The 24734-nt window shown below is 42.2% G+C and overlaps 1 protein-coding gene across 1 annotated transcript in view; it reads left to right on the plus strand.

Moving 5' to 3' along the window:
• The first annotated feature begins 2456 nt into the window (after positions 1-2456).
• The window catches only part of IL6R (interleukin 6 receptor), an 85467-nt gene continuing 63189 nt past the window's right edge, over positions 2457-24734 (plus strand). The window contains exon 1 of the mRNA XM_008592849.1: positions 2457-2807. Coding sequence (XP_008591071.1) covers positions 2457-2807 — 351 coding nt within the window. The remainder of the gene's footprint in view (positions 2808-24734) is intronic.

A 24734-nucleotide genomic window follows, 5' to 3' on the forward strand; every position in this document is an offset into this window, starting at 1 on the left:
CCTAACAATCTCGCCGGCGCCAAGGTGCAGCCTATCGGAAATCATTACCCGCCCCTGGCCAATCAACTACTGCCCCGTGTACTAACCACCCTCTCCCGGAACCCGGCTCTATATAAATGTATGCTTCTCCCCCGAATAAAGCGGAACTTCTCCGGTGAACTGTCAGCTCGGGTCCTGTCGTCCTTTCACTCCTAGCGACCTCCTCTCTTTTCTCCTGGTTATCACTTCCTTTCACGAGCCCTCGCTTGCTTTCCCATCCAGCGCAAAGCCTGTGGTCTGACCCTCACGGCCCTGCCCAGCAACACTCCAACACTGGATCCCCCCAACTTCTCTCATGGTGAGCTGTGGAACGTTAACGGGGAGCCACACAGCCGTGGAGGGTAGAGAGCTACATGTTCACGGGCTCCCGCTCTGCAGGCGTCAACACGCAGGCGATGCTGGGCCTCCCTAGTTACTGCTGTTCTCCTCCACCTCCTTGGTTATTCCTAACTTTCGTCTCTTGCCTCAGCTCCTTCCCACCACCTCCCACCATATCCTCAGCAAATGGGTCTGCCTCCTGCTTCACAGAGGAAAATAACTCCTTCAGCTTTCCCTCTCACCTACAAATTTCACTGCACACAGACACACAGCCCATGCCCCTTCCCATGCCTGGTGAGGTCCTGGCTCCTCCCTCCTCCCATCAGCACCTTCCATCATCTTCCATCCATTGTCCGTCTTTACCTGACCTTCATTTTCCTCTCCCTTGATCCTTCCCTTCACTAAATATGTACGCTCAGGTTTCCTTTCTCACTCATCCCCCCTCCCCATAAACTAGGTTGTGATCTGTGTCCATCTCCTCATTAGTCAAAGCGTCTTAGAAGAAGTCTTCTCTTCCTTACCTTCCCCATTCCCTGCCTTCTGGCTTCTCCTTCACCCGCTCCTGAAATGCTTTCACTAAAATCATCTTTAACCTTCATGTGGCCAAGTCCAGCGGACATTTCCAGGTCTGATCTTTACTTGCGATCTCCTTTTTGGGGGCAACTGGCCAGTACAGAGATCGAACCCTAGACCTTGGAGTTATCAGCACCACACTCTAACCAATTGAGCTAACCAGCCAGCCTCTTATTTGTTGTCTCTTAGTCATTTGTCTTTTTTGGCCACTTTCTCCTTGAAACTGCCCTCTGTTGGCTTTTTTTACACCTTCTCTGGGTCTCACTGCTGCCTCTCTGGCTGCTCCTTCTATCTCCTTCCTTGGAACTCCTTCCCTGCTCATATCTCTCCAGTCACCAAAGTCAGACACAAGTGTCCTGAAGAAAACCCCACAGCATCTGCTCTGGGGCCGCCACACTCTACATCACATATTTTATCTTCCTTGATGTGGAGCATGAAATGATTAAACTGCAATGTCCTGAGCCACTATTTCCCAGTGATTGTGACCCAGGCAGGGTCCTGAAAGCTGTATTTCTGTCTCCAAAGAGGGGCCATTTAGGTTGGTATTCAAAACACAAAGAAATCCTTCTGCCAGAAAGGTTCAATGATACCACCTGCCTTGGTCCTGCAAGAGAAAATGGAGAGACCAGAGCACTCAGGTGAGACAGGCAGGCTGCTGCAGCATCCCATGGTTGCCACTCCGTATTGCACAAGAGAGGGAGTCACTGATAAAGACCCAAGACTATAGACTGGTCTGCACTTTGAAGAAAGCAAGCCATTCGGAGTTTCTTGCACTAACCATTGGAGCCCTGGGGCTGACAGGAGGAGCCAAATTGTCCCTCTTATCTCTGTTCTCAGAACAAAGTCGGGAAGGCTGCACCCATGTTTTTACCACTGTGTGGGGGAGAGTTTGGGTTTGGAGAGCTGCATCCTCAGGTCAGGGGAGGGGGAGGTAGGGCTGGCCCTGACTATGTCCAGTAAAGTAGATGTGGTCTGTTCTGAGCTTCACTGCAGAGTCTCCTCTGGGGCTTCAGTGTCCTATCTTGAATGACTGTGTTCTGACTCCAGTGGGAGATATTGACCTCCTGGTCTGACCCTTCCAGCACTTCCTGGAAACTCTCCAGTTCTCAGTGAGTTGCCGGGAGCTGCCCAGCCCTCCACCCAGCTGGGGAGGGTATAGCCTTCACCTTACTGGGCTGGGAGAGGGAAGTCTTTCCCAAACATTTCTCAGGACCCAGAGTTTACTAAAAGCAAAAACAAAACGACTAAAATCGTGATGGGGTACCTCCTCTTAAGAAATGAGTATTTTGGGACAGAATGAGAGAGTCCCCCTAGGCTAGGACATCCTGCCTGGGCTGAAGAGTCTGCAGAAACCTTCCATCCTGCCACTGCAGCACGACAGGGAGGCCTGAGCCACCTTGGGAGGGCCCCAGTCTCTGTCTGCCAGGCCCCAGCAGGGACTTGTGTGGGCCTGAGTATTGGGGAGAGGAGGAAAGGACGCCCAGGTTTATTCAGGGGACTGCAGTAGGTGAGGAAGGGGGCGACAGATGGAAGGAAAGGACCATGTCCCACTCCCCACTTGCCCCGTGCAAGCCACTATCTTTGTCCTGCTCGCAGCTCCACAGTGCGCGGTGTGGGGCGCCCCTACTCCCAGTCCCCTGCCGCACCTGACCCCTCGGCGCCCCAAACCCCTCTGCGCGGGGCTGCTGTGCGTGGGCTCCTGGGTAGGGACCCGCTCCCGGCGAGTAGGGCCGCTCGTGGGCGGCGCGCGGCGCTGGAGGAAGGCGGGCGGCTGCCCACGCAGGGGAGCGGCTTCTACCGCACCTGGACAGCCGCCGGCGCTTGCGGAGAAACGCGGGAGCTTGGGCCTGGGAGCTCGTTCTCCACCTGAGGCGAAGGTACTCCTAGAAACGCAGAAAGTCTGTTCTGGGGAGATACAAAGGATACCGGAGGAATATGGAAGACCTCCTGCGCAGCCCCAGATGATCGCTGTTCTCTAGTCTACCCTCACGCCAACAAGAGAAAGAGACAATCTTCGAGCCCATCTTTGGAACTAGCTGAGTGGAACAGCCCAACTGGCCCCGTCAGATTTTCTGCAACATCTCGGCCAGTGGTTCTTAATCGTTTTTGGCTCAGCTTGTCCTTTGAAAATCCCATGAAAGCTATGCAGTAAAACGCTCATGTGCTTTTACAAAGTGCATTCGGTTTAATAGTCTCCTCAAGTGCCCATCCAGGGATGTCTTAGGCAGGCCTGCCCGGAGGGTTTATGGGACTCAGGGCAAGGAACCAATGGAGGCCCACATACCACATGTCTGAGTAAGGAGGAGTTATGAGACCAGGCTAACAGAATGTTAAAGTATGTTCTGTCCTCCTACCTTGACAGATATATCTTCCAAGATAACAGCTTGGAAGGCCAGTTTTGAATTTAGAACTGGCACCTTTGGCTTCCTGGCCCTCAGCCTGCCCTCTTTTTGCACTGTGGAGCCTTGTGTGCACACAAGAGGACACTCCAACTCACAAGTCCAAGCTCCTCTGCACCCCTGCAAACAGCTGTTGGGGCCAGGTGTGCACACCGGCAGAGGGGTCTGCTTGCCAGAGGACACCTGAGACAGAAGGCTGCATAGGCCCTGGAAATGGAATCAGGGCTATTTGGACAGAAAATACCAGTCTAGAACAGTGCTTCAGATGAATGACCAGATTTTATTTTTATTTTTAAAATTTTTTTTATAAATGAAAGGTTTTTTTTTTTTAAATAAATGAAAGGTTTTTGTTATTATTGTTGTTTTTAATACCCAGGTTTTAAAATTTCCAATCTGTGATGGGCTGATGCTTTTGTAAACTACAATGAAAACAAGTTCCTGGAAAAAGATCAGGAGCTTGGATGTTGCAGCAAAGTCAAATTGTGATAAAAATTTCTAAATGCTTGCTTTCAATTTCTGTACTTAGCTCTTTGTGGACCAGTAACAAGCAGTTTGTTGACTGGCAGTAGTTCTAGGGCCACACTTCGAGCAGCATTGGTCTAGGAGGAGGCAATGTGGGCTCCAGCTGGGCAAGCCTCTAGGCTCCTCTGACCAATCACTTTACGGGAGAGGCATGGCCAGAGGAGGGCCCATGGTGGTAGTGGTGAAGGGAGTGCTTTATTTTTTGTTTGTTTTTATAAACATCTATTATAGGCAAAACAAAACTTACCCATATTATAGATAAGTGTCTATTCACACTGAAGGGTGTGCTTTAGAGCAGCCCAGACTGTTGCCTTTCTTATCTGAGTCTAAGAGTGGTATAGGCAGGTAGTGGCTTTTGGGACATAGACCCTTGAACAGTGTCGAGAACTCTAGTGTAATTTATCAAGAAGTACAAGGTTGCCTATGCCATTGGACTTCTTGATAAGAAGTGCTGGGTCGCCACCGGACCAATGGCCAAGGATAAGCAAGAAAATCAAAGACAGAACACATATACATAATTAAGAAAATCTGTTATATAATAGAAGAGCTTGACTTAAATAGATGCCTATGGAATGAATTACGAGCTGTCTAGAGTGTAAGACACCCAGGTACAATGAAGGGGTTGCTAGCATTGTTTTTTGCCTTGTCCCGGTTGGAGGAGCCATGGTTGTCACTTGCCATCGGCAGCTAATTACTGACCCTGTCTCCATGATCTCCTGACTTTCTGGTTGTGTTGCATATGGGCTCTAATCACCATGTGTTGGTTTTCTTCATTTTTTTCTCCTACCATTACTGTCTTTTATCATAAAATTTTTACCTTGGTCTATCAAAATCATAGAATTGTGACGTAAAGAGGACCCAGAGAAAAGAGGGGGAGGGTGACAAAGGCTGGGGATGCTATGTGGGGTGGAATGGCCACCATTATGAATGATTGGGACATCCCCATTCACTGGCCAGGGCAATGATTGAAGCCAAGCAGGGCCTCCAGAGAGGCACGAAGGGGAAAGCTGGAAAGGTGCCTATGGTTGCAGCTCGGCCCCTGCCCACAATAGTTCGTATTATCACTAATTGGATCACCCATCCAGACCCACATTCTGCATGCATTGCAAAAGAAAAGGGATAAAAACATCTTCACCATGGGCAGATCAAGATTCTTCATTGGTAGACATGGCCACTGGGATGAAAAAGACATTGCAAGAGGAGTGAGATGAGCTCATAGATACAAGGGTCATTTCCTTTGGAGCAAAGAGCCATGTCTGGAGTCTTGTCACATGAGGAAAATATAATGTCTCAAATGAAAAGAAGCATCTATTTTGACTAGTTTCTATAAACTAGTAAACTAGTAGTTTATAGCAAGCACTTTGTATTAATACCTGGAACAGTTTAATATATAAAGAAAATGAAATTTATAGCTTACAGTTTCAGAGGCTGAGAAGTCCAAAGTCCAAGGAATGCATCTGGTCAAGGCCTTGTTGGTAGTGACAGTGATGCAGGGGTCTCACATGGCAGAATGGCAGAGCAGAGAGAGAGCTCCTCATGGGCTCTCTCTTTTTTTTTTTGTTTTTTTTTGTCTTTTTGTCTTTTTTCCGTGTCCGGCAACGGATCGCAACCCTCAGTGTTGCCCCCGTACCGGACCGGGGACCGGCAACGGGATCGCAAGCCTCGATGTTGCTCCCGCGCCTCGCTCAGCCAGTGAGCGGGAGCCGGTCTGTATGTGGGATCCGAACCCTCGGACGGGAGCGCCGCCGCGCTTCCCAAGCGGCGCACTATCCAGTGCGCCACCGGGCCGGCCCATGGGCTCTCTTTTTATAGCCCTCAGAACCGTGCCCACAACTGCCATTACACCATCAAGTGGATCCATCCATTCACTATGGCAGGGTCCTCACAATCTAATCACTTCTTCAAGGCCCCACTTTTCACCAGTTACAGTGGGGATTAAGTTTTGGGGGGATGTTCAATTCAAGGTAAACTTTGTGTGTGTGTGTGGCTGGTACAGGGATCTGAACCCTTGACCTTGGTGTTACAACACCAGAGTAAACACTTCTATAAATCTAAAAATAATAGAACTCAAAAATTCCTGGAGAAGAATAAATTATGCTCTAAATGTGCTGGCCCTTTAGAAAAATTTTAGACATCTGTTGAAGGTAAAACTCAGGGGAAAAAAATGCTTAGTTTTGAATTAAATGAATGGCTGGTTGCTAGATTATAAGAAGTAAAAAATTCAGATTGATGTCAGGCTAGCACATAGCTGGAAAAATGCTAAGAGAACTTCAGCATTAAAGCTTTTAAACACAACTTACAGTTTTTACTGTTTGACATATAAATATGGAAGAATACTATAAGAATCTGAGTTCAGGTGGCCGGTTAGCTCAATTGGTTAGAATGTGGTGTTATAACACCAAAGTCAAGGATTCAGATCCCTGTACAGGCCAGCTGCCACACACACACACACACACACACACACAAAGTAAGTGCGGTGCATCAAAGTAAATCCTTCATATGTTGAAGCCCTAACCCCCTATATACTGGAGTGAGGAAGTAATTAAGGTTAAATGAGGTCATAACGGTGAGACCCTTACCTGTTAAGATTAGTGTGCTTACAAGAAGAGACACCAGAGAGCTGTCTCTTTCCCTCTCCGCATGTGCTCAGAGGAAAGTCCATGTGAGGACAAAATAGTTGTCTGCAAGCCAGGAAGAGAGTGCTCACTAGAAACCAAACCTGCAGGACCTTGACCTGGAACTTCCAGCCTCCAGAACTGAGAAATAAATTTCTGTTGTTTAAACCAGCCAGTCTGTGGTATTTTGTTATGGCAGCTGAAACTAACACAGACTGATGATAATTTTAGTTTAGCTTAGCAGACAGCTCTTTATCATCTTCTAATTTTATTGCAGTGTGGAAAATATTGTTAGCATCACATTCATTTGTCCAAGACTTAGGTTTATTTTCTCATTGAAAGCCTAATTAATCTAAGCTTTCTAAATTTCCTTTCATGACTTTACTGGTCATATGAGCTACTTCCACTAAATGTTGGGCGAATAAGAATGTAAACAACTGCACTCACCTAAATGGAATGACCGTAACTAATAAGTGTCTTTATAAAAAGACATTCTGGGCTGGCCCGTGGCTCACTCGGGAGAGTGTGGTGCTGATAACACCAAGGCCCCGGGTTCGGATCCCATATAGGGATGCCGGTTAGCTTGCTGGCTGAGCGTGGTGCTGACAACACCAAGTCAAGAGTTAAGATCCCCTTACTGGTCATCTTTTTATAGGAAAAAAAAAAGACATTCTGATATTGTCAGACACTGTAATAATCTAAATCATTCTAAATGTCATCGGGTGGTCTCTGCTGTCCTCTCTGAGGGCCTTTGCTGTAAGCTGCAGGCCAATGATAGGGTCATCTGGAAGAAACATCCGAGAAAGACAGCCTGAGAGACTCAGAGGAAGGAAAGAAACGAGGTACCCAAGATTCAGGATTTCTAGGATCAATTCAATTGAGAAGTAGGTGACTTCATGATTTCAGGTTGCTCACCCAAAACCATTGGAAGGAGAATTATTTCCATGAGACTGAGACTGTTGAGCCAAATTGTAGGGAGCCAATTTACTGGAACGAATGACCAAAAACTATGGCCATGCATACTGTCAAGTGAAAATTAGAATTTTAGAAAACTGTACTTATTCATTATTAGGAACTTAGCTCCAAATACTTAAAAGACTTCTCTGATGAAAATGATGGTGATATTAACAGGCATGATTTTTTGATACTGTATGATAAAATATGTCAACAATCTTTATAACTTAGTGATGCAGGCTGGTTAGAGCATGGTGCTGATAACACCAAGGTACAGGGTTCGATCCCTGTACAAATCAGCCAAAACTAAAAGCAAGCACACGAACAAAAAATAACTTAGTGACCTACAATTTTCCAAATAACCAATGCATAATGTTACAAAATTTTGCACAGTAAAAACCCATTTTAAGTGTAAAATAGAACAATAGATTTTAATGTACAAAAAGAATACAAAAATTTTATTAATTTGGTTTCAGAGTCCACATTGTAACTAGTCTTTTTTTTTTTTAAAGATGACCGGTAGGGGGATCTCAACCCTTGGCTTGGTGTTGTCAGCACCACGCTCAGCCAGTAAGCACACCGGCCATCCCTATATAGGATCCGAACCCGTGGCCTTGGTGTTATCAGCACCGCACTCTCCCGAGTGAGCCACGGGCCGGCCTGTAACTAGTCTTTAAGAAACTATAACTTGTTGAGTTTTATATTTAAAAAATCCACAATTATCTGAAAAGGCTATTAAAACACTCCTCTGTTTTCCATATCTGTGTAAGGCTAAACTTTCTTCACATACTTAAACATCATATAGGAACGGATAGAATGCTGAAATCGTTATGAGAAAATCAAACTGTCTTTTATAAGCCAGACATGAAAGTGAAAGGAAAAAATGTAAAACAATCCCATTCTTATTTCTGTTCTTTTAAAAATAAGCAAATAGAGGGCTGGCCCGTGGTTCACTTGGGTGAGTGTGGTGCTGACAACACCAAGTCAAGGGACAAGATTCCCTTACCAGTCATCGTTAAAAAATAATAATAATAAAATAAAATAAAATAAAAATAAGCAAATAAAAAATCAAAAAAATAAATAATATATTATTTGGAATGGTTTAACTACTATTATTTCAGGATGAATTAATGTCTACATATTTTTTAATTCTCCATTTTAATTTCTTTTCTTTTTTTTTTTTTTTTTAAAAAGATGACCGGTAAGGAGATCTCAACCCTTGGCTTGGTGTTGTCAGCACCACGCTCAGCCATTGAGCTAACTGGCCATCCCTATATGGGATCCGAACCCACGGCCTTGGTGTTATCAGCACCGCACTCTCCCGAGTGAGCCATGGGCCGGCCCCATTTTAATTTCTAATATGGTAAACATTGTTAGATACAACCCACATAAACACAGACTCTTTGGGGCCCTCAATAATTTTAAAAATTGTGGTAAAATAGATAAAAGATAAAATTTACCATTGTAACCATTTTAAGTGTACAAATTCAGTGGCATTAAGAACATTCATAATGTTGTCCAACCATTACCACTATATAGTTCCCAAACTCTTTCATTATCCAAAATGGAAACTTCATACCTATAAAGCAATCACTCCTCATTTCCCTCTTCCCTCTTGATCTTAGCAACCACTAATCTGCTTTCTATTTCTATAGGTTTGCTTATTCTGGATATCTCATATAAATGGAAACATGTAATATGTTGCCTTCTGTGTCTTGCTTCTTTCACTTAGCATGATGTTTTCCAGGTTCATCCATGTTATTACCAAATCCTTTATATGGCTGTATAATATTCCATTGTATGAATATATCACATTTTCTTTATCCATTATCTGTTGATAAACATCTGGGTTGTTTCCCTCTTTTGGATATGGTGACTAGGGCTAGTATGAAAACTTGTGTGCAAGTTTTTGTTTGAACAACCATTTTCAATTCTTTTGGTTATATACTAGGAGTGAAGGAGTGAAACTGCTGGTCATATGGCAATTCTATGATTGATTATTTGAGGAACTATGAAACTGTTTCCCACAGTGGCTGCACCATTTTACATTCCCACCAACAAGGTATGAGGGTTCCCATTTTTCCACATTCTTGCCAACACTTATTATTTTCCTTTTAAAAATTATTAGTATGGCCATTGTAATGTGTGTAAGGTGGTATCTCATTGTGGTTTTGATTTGCATCTCCCTAATGACTAATGATGTTGAACATCTTTTCATGTGCTTGTTAGCCACTTATATATCTTTTTGGAGAAATTTCTACTGAAGCCCATTGCTTGTCTTTTTGGTGTTAAGTTGTAAGAGCTCTTTATATATTCTGGATACTAGATACACACACACACACACACACACACACACACACACACACACACACACACACACACACACACACACACACATAGTGGCTAGCTGGTACAGGGATCTGAACCCTTGACCTTAGTGTTATAACACCATGGTCTAACCAACTAAGCTAACTAGTCAACCCCATCAAATATATAATTTACAATTTTTTTTTCACATTTTGTGGATTGTCTTTTCACTTTCTTGATAACCCTATGATGCATAAAATTTTTTTTTTTTTTTGAGACCGGCCGCACCGCGCTCAGCCAGTGAGTGCTGTGAGTGCACCGGTCATCCCCATATAGGATCTGAACCCGCGGTGGGAGCGCTGCTGTGCTCCCAGCGCCACACTCTCCTGAGTGCACCACGGGCTCGGCCCATAAAATTTTTAAATTTTGATGAAGTTCAATTTATCTATTTTTTTCTTTTGTTGCTTGAACTTTGGGTGTCTTTTTTTTTGGCAGCTGGCCGGTACAGGGATTGAAACCTGGGGCTTGGTGTTATCAGAACTGTGCTCTAACCAGCTGAGCTAACCAGCTAGCCCTTGGTGTCATATTTAAAAGAAAATTTTCCAAATTCAAGAAAATTTACCCTATGATTTCTTCTAAGAGTTTTATAGATTTAGCTCTTAAATTCAGGTGTTTCATACATTTCGAGTTAAATTTTGTATGCAGCATGAGATAAGGGTCCAGCTTCATTCTTTTATGTGTAGATATACAGTTGTGTTCTCAATAATTTTTGAGAGTATAAAGTGTTTCTGTGACCAAAAGGCTTAAGAGTTGCTGCTATAGGGGGCGGGGCAATTGGGGATAAAAAATTTCATTTAGACAGAAGGAATAAATTCAAGAGATCTACTGTAAGACATGGTGAATATAGTTAATAACTATGTATTGGGCTGGCCAGTTAGCTCAGTTGGTTAGAGTGTGGCCTTGTAATACCAAGGTCAAGGGTGTGGATCCCCATACCAGCCAGCCACCAAAAAAAAACACAAACAAAGAACCACACAATGTATTATATATGTGACAATAAATATGGTAGATAATGCATATGTTATTTGCCAGGATTTAGCCATTCCACCATATGTATGCATACATACATATTTTAAAACATCATGTTGTCCACCATAAATATATATAACTTTAAAATATGTATGCATACATATTTTAAAACATCATGTTGTCCACCATAAATATATATAACTTTTTTTTTTTTTTTTAAAGATGACCGGTAAAGGGATCTTAACCCTTGACTTGGTGTTGTCAGCACCACGCTCACCCAGTGAGCTAACCGGCCATCCCTATATGGGTTCCGAACCTGTGGCCTTGGTATTATCAGCACCGCACTCTCCTGAGTGAGCCACGGGCCGGCCCAAATATATATAACTTTTATTTGTCAATTAAAAATTAATAATTGAAGGGCCAGCCCATGGCTCACTTGGGAGAGTGCGGTGCTGAAAACACCAAGTCAAGGGTTGAGATCCCCATATTGGTCATCTTTAAAAAAAAAAAAAATTAATAATTGAAAAAAAGAATTGCTGCTCTAGGGTATCCTATAAAAATAGTAAAAGAATGTAAAACTAAGAACTGAATAGAGGAGAAAAGGAAATAATAAAAATAAATAATTCAAAGAAGGCAGAAATGAGAGGAAAAAAATAGAAAAAGTGAGATAAATATAAAACAAAAGAGAATATGGTAAGATTTAAATCCAAATGTATCAGTAATCCCATTAAATGTAAAGAAAAAAATACCCTAATTAAAATACAAAGACTGTCAGATTGCATGAAAACTAAAACAACCATATGCCGCTTACAGGAGACACATTGACTATAAGGATACAGAAAGTTTAGGGCCGGCCCGGTGGCGCACTGGATAAGTGCGCCGCTTGGGAAGCGTGGTGGCGCTCCCGCCCGAGGGTTCGCAACCCACATACAGACCGGTTCCCACTCACTGGCTGAGCGAGGCGCGGGAGCAACGCCGAGGGTTGCGGTCCTGTTGCCGGTCCCCGGTCCGGTGCGGGGGCAACACTGAGGGTTGCGATCCGTTGCCGGACACGGAAAAAGACAAAAAGACAAAAAAAAAAGAAAGTTTAAAAGTAAAAAGGAAGAGGCACACAATCCAAATAGTACCCACAAAAAATCTGGTAGGCTATACTTCTATCAGACAAGGTAGGTTAAAAGACAAGACCTAAGTAGAAATAAAGAGGAAAATTTAAGGATTTCGAGGAAGATGGCAGACTACAGCTGCCCAGGGCATGTTCCTCTCACAGAAGAAAATAAAAATGGGCCCACGACCACCACCACCACTGCCACAGTCACCAGAGCCATTGTCCGGTCCCAAAACTGTTGCCCATCACAGAGCAGCTTTCCACAGAGCAGCAATCCTGCACATGGCCTGTCACTGTATGTTGGGGACCTGTAGCCCCACACCCCTTCTTGTGTGACCAGGCCTACGTGACAATCTGCTTGTGTCAGATGTCTGTGCTTACGGGATATCTGCCTCATAATCTGTTTGTGCGTGGAACGCTGTGCTCCTGGCTATGCAAGTCTACTCAAGAGTGACATCTTATCTCCTTTCAAGTTTCTGCTTTCCTGTAAAGGTTGGGGGCTTCTTTGCATCAGAGATTTTCTGCCTTTATTTCTTCTCAAGATCTTATCGTATTCCTGCATTCCTAACTCCTTACAATATGCCTGCTTTTTCCTATATAAGATGTAACCTAAGAATCAATAAACGAGATTTGATCAGAATACCGTCTTGTCTCCCATCTCTCGCGTCTCTTGTTCCATACCATTCCCACTCCCCCCTCCAGGGTCTGCGTTGAATATCCCGTGGGTCGGGACAACTGTAGCCATGGATCTGCAGATGTGAGGGAAGTGGCTGCAACCACCACTGCCATTGCTGCCACTGTGAGTTAACCCTGCAGCCACCAATGACACTGCAGATGTGAAGGAGACAGCTGTAGCCACCAGTGCTGTTGCACCAAGAATACAGCCAAGGACACCACAAATGCCAGGGAGGCAATTGCAGCTGCTGAAGGAGACAGCTGTAGCCACCAGTGCTGTTGCATCAAGAATACAGCCAAGGACACCACAAATGCCAGGGAGGCTATTGCAGCTGCTGCTTCCATTGCTGCCAGTGAGACATAACCCCACTGCCACTGCAATACTGTAGCTGTATGGGCCACTGCTACACCACCACTGCTGAAGTTGCTGCCATCACTGGTGCCATCACTGGTGCCACCAGGCAGTCACCATCATTGTGCAAGTAACCTGCCACTACTGGAGCCACTGCTGCCATGCAGGCAGCCTGACAAAGCCACCTCCACAAACACCATCACTGCAAGGGTGGCCTGCTACTACAGCAGCAGCCACAGCAGCCACTGCCACTGTGCAGGTGACTGCCCACCACTCAACTGCATTGACACAAGGAGGGTCACTGGTGGAGTCCAGGGAAGGACAGTAATAGAAGTAACTGCTATACCAGATGACCAGACATCAATGTAGAGATACTAGAAATACAAAAAAAAAAAAACAAGAAAATATGAGTCCAACAAAGAAATACAGTAACTCTCAAGTACCAGATCTGATACAGCAAGAAACCCTTAAAATGACTGAAAAGGAACTTCAAGTAAAAATCTTGAAACTCAACGAGATACAGGAAGATGCAGTTAGACGACAAATGAACTAAGCAAAACTATTCAGGATATTAAGGAGGAAATTTACAAAGAGATTAATACTTTAAAAAAGAATGTAGCAGGGGCCGGCCCGGTGGTGCACTGCTACAGTGCACCGCTTGGGAGTGCGGCGGCGCTCCCACCGAGGGTTCGGATCCCACATACAGACCGGCTGCTCACTGGCTGAGCGAGGTGCGGGGGCAACACCGAGGGTTGCGATCCTGTTGCCGGTCCCGGTCCGGTACGGGCGCGACACTGAGGGTTGCGATCCGTTGCCGGTCACGAAAGAAGACAAAAAGGAAAAAAAAAAAATAATAACAAAATAAAATAAAATACCTAGGAATAAATTTAACCAAGGAGGTCAAAGATCTCTACAATGTGAACTACAAATCACTGTTGAAAGAAATTAAAGAGGACATGAAAAGATGGAAAGACATTACATGCTCTTGGATTGGAAGAGTTAATATTGCGAAAATGTCCATACTACCCAAAGTAATCTACAGATTCAATGTAATCCCCATCTAAGTGTCAATGACATTCTTCACAGAAATAGAAAAAACAATCTTAGCATTAATATGGAACAACAAGAGACCCTGAATAGCCAAAGCAATCCTGAATAAAAAAAAATAAAGCCAAGGCATAATACTACCTGACTTCAAATTATACTACAAAACTATAGTAATCAAAACAGCATGGCACTGGCATAAAAACAAACAGACCAATGGAATAGAATAGAGAATCCAAAAATCAACCCACAAACTTACAGCTAACTGATCTTCAGTGAAGGCACCAAGAACACACATTGGGGAAAAGACTGCCTTTTCAATAAATGGTGCTGGGAAAACTAGATATCTGTATGTAGAAGAATGAAACTGGACTCATACCTCTCACCATATACCAAAATCAACCCCAATGGATATAAGACCTGAAGCTATAAAACTCCTAAAAGAAAGCCTAAGGGAAACACTTTAGGAAGTAGGAATGGGCAAAGACTTTATGAATATAACCCCAAAAACACAGGCAGCAAAAGGAAAATTAAGTAAATAGGATTATATCACACTAAAAAGCTTCCATACAGCAAAGAAACTATTAACAGATTGAAAAGACAACATACAGAGTGGGAGAAAATATTTGCAAACTATGCATCTGACAAAGGATTAATGTCCAGAATACACAAGGAACTCAAACAACTAAACAGTAAAAAAAAAAGAATAATCCAATTAAAAAATGGGCAAAAGAGCTGAATAGGCATTTCTCAAAGGAAGATATATACATGGCCAACAGACACATGAAAAAATGCTCAACATCACTCAGCTTCAGGGAAATGCAAATTAAAACCACAATGAAATATCAACTCACCCCAGTTAGACTGGCTATTATGACAAAGAGAGTAAGAAATGATGACAAGGATGTGGAGAAAGGGGAACCCTCCTACACTGTTGATGGGATTGTAAATTGGTGCTGCCATTATGGAAAATGATATGGAGGTTCCTCAAACAACTACAGATAGAACTGCCATATTATCCAGCAATTCCACGCCTGGGTATATACTCAAAGGAATGGAAATCGTGTCAAAGGGATACCTAGGCCCCATGTTCATTGCAGCTTTATTTACAATAAGCAAGAGTTGGGACCAACCTAAATGTCCATTGTTGAATGACAGGATAAGGAAAATGTGGCATATATACACAAAGGACTACTATTCTGCAATAAAAAAGAATGAAATATTGCCATTTGCAGCACCATGGATGAACTTAGAGAAAATCATGTTAAGTGAAATAAGCCAGTCACAGAAAAAGAAATACCACATGTCCTCACTCATAAGTGGGAGTTAAAAAATAAATAAGCAAGCAAACAAACAAACAAATAAATAAATAGAAAGAAAGAAAGATATAGCAATCACAATATATGTTGAACTTTCTAAAGGAGAGAACAGAACTGAGGTTACTAGAGGTGGGAAAGGAGAATGGGGAGTGGGAGGAAGGGAGGAATTGGTAAAGGGACACGAAAAACGATTCCATCGTATAATGTTGAATATACCAATTGTGCTGATTTGAACATCACATTTTGCACATGGGTATTGATATTCAACTCTGTACCCCACTCATATGTACAACCAGCTCTGTTACAATAGAAAATCAATAGAATGTAAAAAAGGAAAAAAAGAAAAACAAAAAAGTTATAGTAAAAATACAATGAATATCCCTGTAAAAAATAAATAAATAAAAAGAGGAAAATTTCATAATGATGAAAAGACCAGAGAGATATAATAATTCTAAATTATGTGTACTTAATAACATAGCCTGAAAATATACAAAGCAAAAATGGACAGAACTAAATGGAGAAAAAGACAAATTCTAATCATAGAAGATTATAACACACTTCTCTCAATAATTAATAAAACAAGCAGATAAGAATAGCAATAAGGACATAGAAAATCTGAAAAACACAATCAAGAAACTTGATCTAATGTGACATATAGACTACTGCCACCCATAATTGTAAAATTCATCAAGGGTTCAGATTCCCATAAGGGCCAGTCATCCAAAAGAAAAAAAAAAATCGCAAAATTTACATTATTTTCAAAAGCACATGGAACATTGAACAAAATTGACCATATATCGAGCAATGAAGTAAGCATCAACACATTTTAAAGGATTAATATAATTCAGAGGGGCCGGCCCGTGGCTCACTCGGGAGAGTGCGGTGCTGATAACACCAAGGCCCCGGGATCGGATCCCACATAGGGATGGCCGGTTCGCTCACTGGGTGAGCGTGGTGCTGACAACACCAAGTCAAGGGTTAAGATCCCCTTACCGGTCATCTTTAAAAAAAAAAAATAAATAAAAATAAATAAATATATATATATATATATATATATAATTCAGAGTATGTATCCCCACCACAGTGGACTTAGTAATAATAAAAAGATACTAGAAAACATACACAGTTGTGAAATTAGGCAATCCACTTCTAAATAACCCATGAATAAAAGAAGAAATCATAATTGAAATGAGAACACAGCTTGAACTGAATGACATTGGAATTAGAACATATCAAAACTTATGGGATGCAGCTAAACATATGCTTAGAGAAAAATTTATAGCTTTCATTGCATATATTAGAATAATCAATTTCAAGAAATTAGAAAAAAAGTAAATAAAACCAAAGATGGAAATAATAGATCTAAGAACAGAAATTAATGAAATAGAAAACAAATACATAATAGCATGAACTGATAGAGCAAAAGTTGCCTTTTCAAAAGAACTAATAAAATTAAGATTAATTAATTTTTTTTTTTAAAAAGGTACAAATTACTGCATCAAGAATAAAAAGGGAGGTATCACAATGGACTTTTAAAAGATCATAAGAGAGTATCCTGAACAATTTTACACAAATAAATCAAAAAATTTCAATGTAATAGTCAAATACCTTGAAAAACACCTATTAAACAGAAAAAAGTAGAAAATATAAATCTGAAGAGTCCTGTATCTGTCAAAGAAATTGTATCTAAAATTAAAAACCGTTAAATAATGAAAACTCCCCTGCAGTGGCTTCACTGGTGAATTCCTCCAAATACCTGAGGAAGGAGTAAGACCAATCTCACTCAGACTCTTCTAATTCATCTGCGAGAGCAGCAGAACTTGGATAAAACAGCAAAAAAACCTGCAGGTTATTCTCTCTTATGAACATAAATACAAAAATCCTAAACAAAATGTTAGCAAATCAATTCCAACTATATGTAAACAGCTTAACATGTCACAACAAACTTGAATTTATTCTAGGAAAGCAAGACTGGTGTAGGAGTTAAAACTTTCTTGATGTAATTCATCACACACGACTTATCTCAATAGATAGGGAAAAAGTGTTTGATAAAATTCTATACAATTTTAGGACCCGCCCATGGCTCACTCGGGAGAGTGTGGTGCTGACAACACCAAGGCCACAGGTTCGATTTCATATAGGGATGGCCGGTTAGCTCAATGGGTGAGCGTGGTGCTGACAACACCAAGTCAAGGGTTAAGATCCCCTTACCGGTCATCTTTAAAAAAAAAAAAAATCTATACAATTTTAAATAAAAGCTCTTAGCAAACTAAGAATATAAGGGAACTTCTTTACTCTGATAAGTTACCTCTAACATCATTACTTAATAGTGAAATATTGAGAGCTTCTGCAGTGGATTGCATGGCCCCCCAAATCATTGAAGCTTAATCCCCACTGTAACTGTTGGGAGAATGGGAAATCCCATTACAGTAACTGAAAGGTGGGCCCTTGAAGAGATGATTGGATTGTGAAGACTATGCCTAGTGAATGGATCGATCTATTCCCTGAGTAATAAGTTGATAGGTTAATGGTGGTCATGGGCATGGTTCTGATGGCTTTAAAAGGCACCAACTGTGAAGGTTAGCTCTCTCTCTGCTTCTGCCATCTTGTAATGTGATACCCTGAGTCACGGAAGCCACCGCCAAAGAAGACCTTCACCAGATGTGTTCCTTGGACTTTGGAATTCCCAGCCTTAGAAACTGTAAGCAATAAATTTCATTTTCTTGCAAATTACCCAGGTCCAGGTATTTTATTATAAGCAACAGAAGTGGACCAATACAGAGAAGTGGGGTGTTGCTTATAACAAGTACTGGAAAATATAGAAGTGGCTTTGGAACTAGGTGTTGGGCAAAGGTTGAAGGAGTTTGGAGGACTCAGTAGAAGACAAAAAGACAAGGGAAAGTTTGGAACTTCTTAGAAACTGGTGAGCAGAATTCTGAAAGAAATATGGACAGTAAAGTCCACACTGAGGAGATCTCAGATGTAAATAAGAAGGGACCACTGGAAACTGGGGCAAAGATCTCTACAAACTTGCAAGGAACTTGGCTGCATTCTGTACATGCCAAAAAGTTTTATGAAATGTGGAACTTAAAGATGCTGACCCAGAGAATTTGGTGGAAGAAATTTCTAAGCATTCAGGAAGCTGCACAGATGCTCATAACAGCCTATGCTGAGTTATGGGAGAAAAGGCATGAATTAAGGCAGAATCTATGAACAACAACAAAAACCCAAAAACCCAAAACTTGGAAAACTTTCAGCCAGGCCACAAAAGCAAAGGTGTAGCCCAGCAACGTTTACTAAAGAGATTAGTATAGAAGAAAGGGATTATCAAGAGAAGGGGAAAAAGACCTTGAAGGCATTTCAGAGATAAGTTGCAAGAATTTTGTTATAAGCAACAGAAATGGAAAAATACAGCTTCTCTCCTGAGATTGAGAATGAGATAAGGTTATCCACAATTATAATTTCTAGTCAATATTGTTCTAGAGACTCTAGCCAATGCACTACAAGGGGTCTTCAAAATTTCATGAAAGGGGCCGGCCCATGGCTCACTTGGGAGAGTGTGGTGCTGACAACACCAAGTCAAGAGTTAAGATCCCCTTACCTGTTATCTTTAAAAAAAAAAAAAAAATTTCATGAAAGGGGCCGGCCCATGGCTCACTTGGGAGAGTGTGGTGCTGACAACACCAAGTCAAGAGTTAAGATCCCCTTACCTGTTATCTTTAAAAAAAAAAAAAAAATTTCATGAAAGGGCTTGTATTATCTTTTAATTCTATTTTCCATGAACTTTTTGCAGTACCCTCGTGAAGCAAGAAAAAAGAAATAAAAATTGTTAAGTATTGGAAAGGAAGAAATAAAGCAATCATTATTGCAAACATGGTGTGCATAGAAAACCCAAAAGAATTTATAGATAAATTAACATTGATAAATGGATTTGGAAGATCATGAATACAAGGGCAAATAAAAAAATTGATTGTATGGGACGAGCCTGTGGCGCACTCAGGACAGTGCAGCGCTGGGAGCGCGGCAGCGCTCCCGCCGCGGGTTCGGATCCTATATAGGAATGACTGGTGCGCTCAGAGCACTCACTGGCTGAGCGCGGTGTGGCCGGTCTCAAAAAAAGGACAAAAAAAAAAATTGATTGTATTTTTATATACTTCCAATAATTAGATGTTCTTTTTCATTTTCAATTGTTTTTGCAGCTGGCCAGTAAGGGGGAATCCTTGATCTTGGTGTCATCAGCACCATGCTGTAACTGAGTGAGCTAACTGACCAGCTCTCACCAATTAGGTGTAAATTTTATTTTGTCGATATACAATGTGGTTGATTATTGTGGCCCATTACCGAAACCTCCCGCCCTCCTCCCTCTCCCAATTAGGTGTTCTTTTAAATAAATAGTGGTAGGGCCAGTCTGTAGCTCACTTGAGAGAGCGTGGTGCGGACTGCACCATGGGAAGGGTTGTGATCCCCTTACTGGTCAATAAATAAATAAATAAATAAATAATAGTGCTGGAACAATTGGATATATATGGAAAAAATAAATATTGACCCCTACCTCACATCATATACCAAAAAAATTAATTTGAAGGGCCGGCCCCGTGGCTCACTCGGGAGAGTGCGGTGCTGACAACACCAAGGCCACGGGTTCGGATCCCATATAGGGATGGCCGGTTTGCTCACTGGGTGAGCATGGTGCTGACAACACCAAGTCAAGGGTTAAGATCCCCTTACCGGTCATCTTTTTAAAAAAAAAAAAAAAAAAAATTAATTTGAAATGATATAAGGCAAAATTTAATAGAGCATCTAGAAGAAAACAAGACTATTTTTATGACCTTCAGGTGGAGAAAGATTTCTTAAAGAAACACAAAAAATATTAACTGTAAAGCTAACATATTAACAAAATGAAATGTTATTAAAATGAAGAACTTCTGGGCCGGCCCGTGGTTCACTCGGGAGAGTGCGGTGCTAATAACACCAAGGCCCCGGGTTCGGATCCCATATAGGGATGGCCGGTTCGCTCACTGGCTGAGCGTGGTGCTGACAACACCAAGTCAAGGGTTAAGATCCCCTTACCGGTCATCTTTTAAAAAAAAAAAAAAATAAATAAATAAATAAATAAAATGAAGAACTTCTGTTTATCAAAGTTTTTTTTTTTTTTTTTTAAAGATGACCAGTAAGGGGATCTCAACCCTTGGCTTGGTGTTGTCAGCACCATGCTCACCCAGTGAGCCAACCGGCCATCCTATATGGGATCCGAACCCGTGGCCTTGGTGTTATCAGCACCACACTCTCCCGAGTGAGCCACGGGCCTGCCCTATCAAAGAATTATTAAGAGAGTGAAAGTATAGCTTCAGACTGGGAGAAGATATATGAATTACACATTCCCAAACCATTTACATCTGAATATATAAAGAAATAAAAAATAATAATAAGAAAAAGACAAGTAAGCCTATTCAAAAATGGGCAAAAGACTTTACCTTTTTTTTTTTTTTTTTTTTGGGTGGCTGGCCGGTATGGGGATCCAAGCACTTTGGAGTTATCAACACCATGCTCTAACCAAGTGAGCTATCGGGCCAGCTCCCAAAACATTCAAAAGACTTTAATGGGCATTTCAAAAAAGATGATATGCAAAGGGCCAATAAAATATATGAAAGGTGTTTAACAACAGGGAAATGTAAATTAAAACTGCAACTGGATACTTACTAGAAAAGCTGAAATTTAAATTGACTGGCATTATAACCCCAAGGTCACAGGTTTGGATCCCCAAACCGGCCAGCTGCCAAAAATAAATAAATAAATAAAAGTAAAATTAAAAAATAAATAGATAGATAGACTGGCAATAACAAGTGTTGACAAGGATATGAAACAATCGTAACCAACTTGCTGGTTGTAAATTGGATCATGCACTTTGGAAAACTGTCTGGCAGTATCTACTACTGGCTATCTACTACAGGTAAAACTATGCCTATGCTATGACCAGAAAATTCACTTCTAGGTGAAAGAAATATGTGCATGTGTCCATCAAAGACATGTACAAGATTGTTTACAGCAACTTTACGCACTATAGCCAAAAAGTCAAAACAATCCAAATGTCTATCAACAGGAAAATGTATAAACTAATTGTGCATTCATGCAATGAGATACAACATGGCAATAAAAAGAAAGAACTACGGATACCCTCAACAACAGGAGTAATCTTATAGACATTATCTTGAACAAAAAGGCCAGAAACAAAAGATAGCATTCTGACTTCTTTAATGCCAAAAATCAAGAAGAGGAAAAACCAATCAATGGTCAGAGTAGTGGTTACTCTTGAGGGAATGCGGGTGGGGAGGAACTTTCTGGGATATCTTGATTAGATATGTAAAATGTTCTATGTCTTAATCTGGGTGGAGCTTTCATGGATGTATAACTATGCAAAAATTCATTGAACTATATACACTTAAGATTAATGTACTTCATGGCTATGTATAATATATTTTTTAAAAATATGAAAAAGAAAGATACCATTTATAAACAAGCTTCAAAAACATCAGACATATGGGGCCGGCCCGTGGCTCACTCGGGAGAGTGCGGTGCTGATAACACCAAGGCCACGGGTTCGGATCCCATATAGGGATGGCCGGTTGCTCACTGGGTGAGCGTGGTGCTGACAACACCAAGTCAAGGGTTAAGATCCCCTTACCGGTCATCTTTTAAAAAAAAAAAAAAACAAAAACATCAGACATATAGAAATAACTCTAGTGAGTGAACTACCCACATAACCACCACCTGAAACACCCCCTTGGGCCCTGTCCCAGACACTAACCCATATCTCCCCAAAAGTGACCTCTACCCCAACCCCCAACACCACAGATCATTTTTGCACTTTATCTAAATGGAATCATGTAGTATGTACTATTTTGTGTCTAGCTTCTTTTACATTCACGAGAGTCACCATCACATGTTGTAGAAAAATAGGCAGTGGGTCAGATGTAGCCTGAGGGCTATGGCTTTCTGACCCCTGGCTGGAGTACCAGTCCAAATGGCAGGTGAATGGGCTTTTAGCTCAGCCATCTCCAGTTGTCTGTTGAGTAATGGTAGTGTCAGGTGGCAATGTTCCAAGGCGGGCTCCTCTTGGAGCAGACATATGTCTATATCATTCCCAGGACTCACATTTACACTTAGCACAATCCAAAGCAAGAGAGAAGGGTGTCTCCTGTGCCATCCATCATTTCTGTCCTCAGATTGAACCACACGCCCTCCCTGGGATGAGCACTTTGACCAGGGAAGTACTGTGCCCTGTTTGTTTGTGTTGGGGGATTGGGTGGAGGGAGGTCCTCTGTCTGGCTTAGATGAATTCAGTCCTGTCCCTGGAACTGGGGGTGGGGTTAAGCCCACCACCCCCTGTGGCTGCTCCAGTGCAGAGAGGAGGAGTGTGTCAGTGAGCAGCTGCAATGACCACCACTCCTGGGAGCGATGAGCAGATGTTGTGTGCCAGCAAGAAGCACCCGATCCTAACTGAGAGAGGGGCCACGTGTATGAAATAAATACGTGTGTGTGTGTGTGTGTGTGTGTGTGTGTGTGAGAGAGATTCAGGTGCCTCTAAGCATGGGGCCCAGGACAAGAGCCCCACTTGCCCACATAAAGTCATGTTCTTGTCTGCAAGGACATTGTTTATTGTGACAGTAAGGAGAAAGTGGCAAGAAATGAGGCAGGAGAGAAAAGCAGGGGTGATTTCTGGAGAATCCTTTTCTCTGCCAAGGCATTTCAGTCTTATTCTGGGAATCAGCCGGAGCCCCGAGGGGTTTTAAGTGGAGTAGAGCTGCCTCACCCCAACTCAATGGCTTTTGGAGTCATTCTTCCCATACTACCCTTTCCTATGGTTCAAAGATAACAATAGAGCTACTTTCCACTGTATTCATTTCTCAAATTATTCAGCTGCTCTAGAGTGCTTCCCCTCTCCTTCTTCCCCTCCCCTTCATCACCTTGTGTGGGGGGTGGAGCTCCAGGAAGAGGATGGGGTGGGGCGCCTGGAGGCGGAAGTGTGCATCTTGATTGTTTAACTCGGGAACCCTGAGGGCAGAGGGCGTGTGGGTGGGGAGGGGAAAGGAAAGCACTGGAAAGTCCCCAAGGGCCGGGCAGTTCATAAAGCACCGCTAAGCACATCTGGAGGAGAATGCCTGGTTCTGAAAGCAGGGAGGGAGTGATTGGTTGTTCCACAGTGGGCTGTCTGTAGCTGCAGACACGCAGGCGTTTCTGTGCACAGGTGGGCACAGGCCTGTTCTTCCTGCATGCTCAGATGGGCCCTGGAGTCTTTGCTTCCCCTCCTGTGTATCCCGCAGCCCTCTTCGGTTCGTGACCACATTTGCATATGAAGCTCCAAACTCTATGGATTCTCAATGGAATTCTACTCTGCTATAAAAAACAATGAAATATTGCAGCACTCTTTACAATAGCCAAGAGTTGGAGCCAGCCCAAATGTCCATCATCGGATGGAGTGGATACAGAAAATGTGGTGTATCTACACAATGGAATACTACTCAGCTATAAAAACGAATGAAATACTGCCATTTGCAACAACATGGATGGACCTTGAGAGAATTATATTAAGTGAAACGAGTCAGGCACAGAAAGAGAAATACCACATGTTCTCACTTATTGGTGGGAGCTAAAAATAAATAAATAAATTCACACACACACACACACAAAACCGGGGGGGCGGGGGGAAGAAGATATAACAACTACAATTCCTTGAAGTTGATACCACAAGCAAACAGAAAGGACATTGTTGGGTGGGAGGGAGGCGAGGGAGGAGGGAGAGAGGTTTTGGTACTGGCCACAATAATCAACCACATTGTATATCGACAAAATAAAAAAAAAAAAAAAAGATTTACCTAATCTAGCGAATGTTAGCAATTAGGAAAGCAGTATTAACAGAGGTACAAGCATGTAGTGGGTAGTATGCATATGTGTATTACAGGTATTATGGATAGATGTGCATATTTATAAATACTTGAATTGAGCATATATGTGTGTACTGTTTGTGATATAAATCATCTTTATATTTGTTTTAAAAAAAAAGCCAATGAAATACTACCATTCGCAGCAACATGGATGGACTTAGAAAAAATCATATTAAGTGAAATAAGTCAGGCACAGAAAGAGAGATACCACATGTTCTCACTTATTTGTGGGAGCTAAAAATAAATAAATAAATAAATATAGAACAAAGCGGGGGCAGGGAAGAAGGCACAACAATCACGACAATTCCTTGAACTTGTTGAGACAAGTGAACAGATGTGATGTTGATGGGTGGGAGTGGGGAGAGAGAAGGGGGAAAGAGGAATCAGTAAAGGGACGTGAAAATCAACTACATTGTGGGCCGGCCCGGTGGCGCACTGGATAGTGCGCTGCTTGGGAAGCGTGGCGGCGCTCCCGCCCGAGGGTTCGGATCCCACATACAGACCGGTTCCGCTCACTGGCTGAGCGAGGCGCGGGAGCAAC

Source organism: Galeopterus variegatus, unplaced genomic scaffold, assembly GCF_000696425.1.
Source record: "Galeopterus variegatus unplaced genomic scaffold, G_variegatus-3.0.2 Scaffold154, whole genome shotgun sequence".
NCBI lineage: Eukaryota > Metazoa > Chordata > Mammalia > Dermoptera > Cynocephalidae > Galeopterus > Galeopterus variegatus.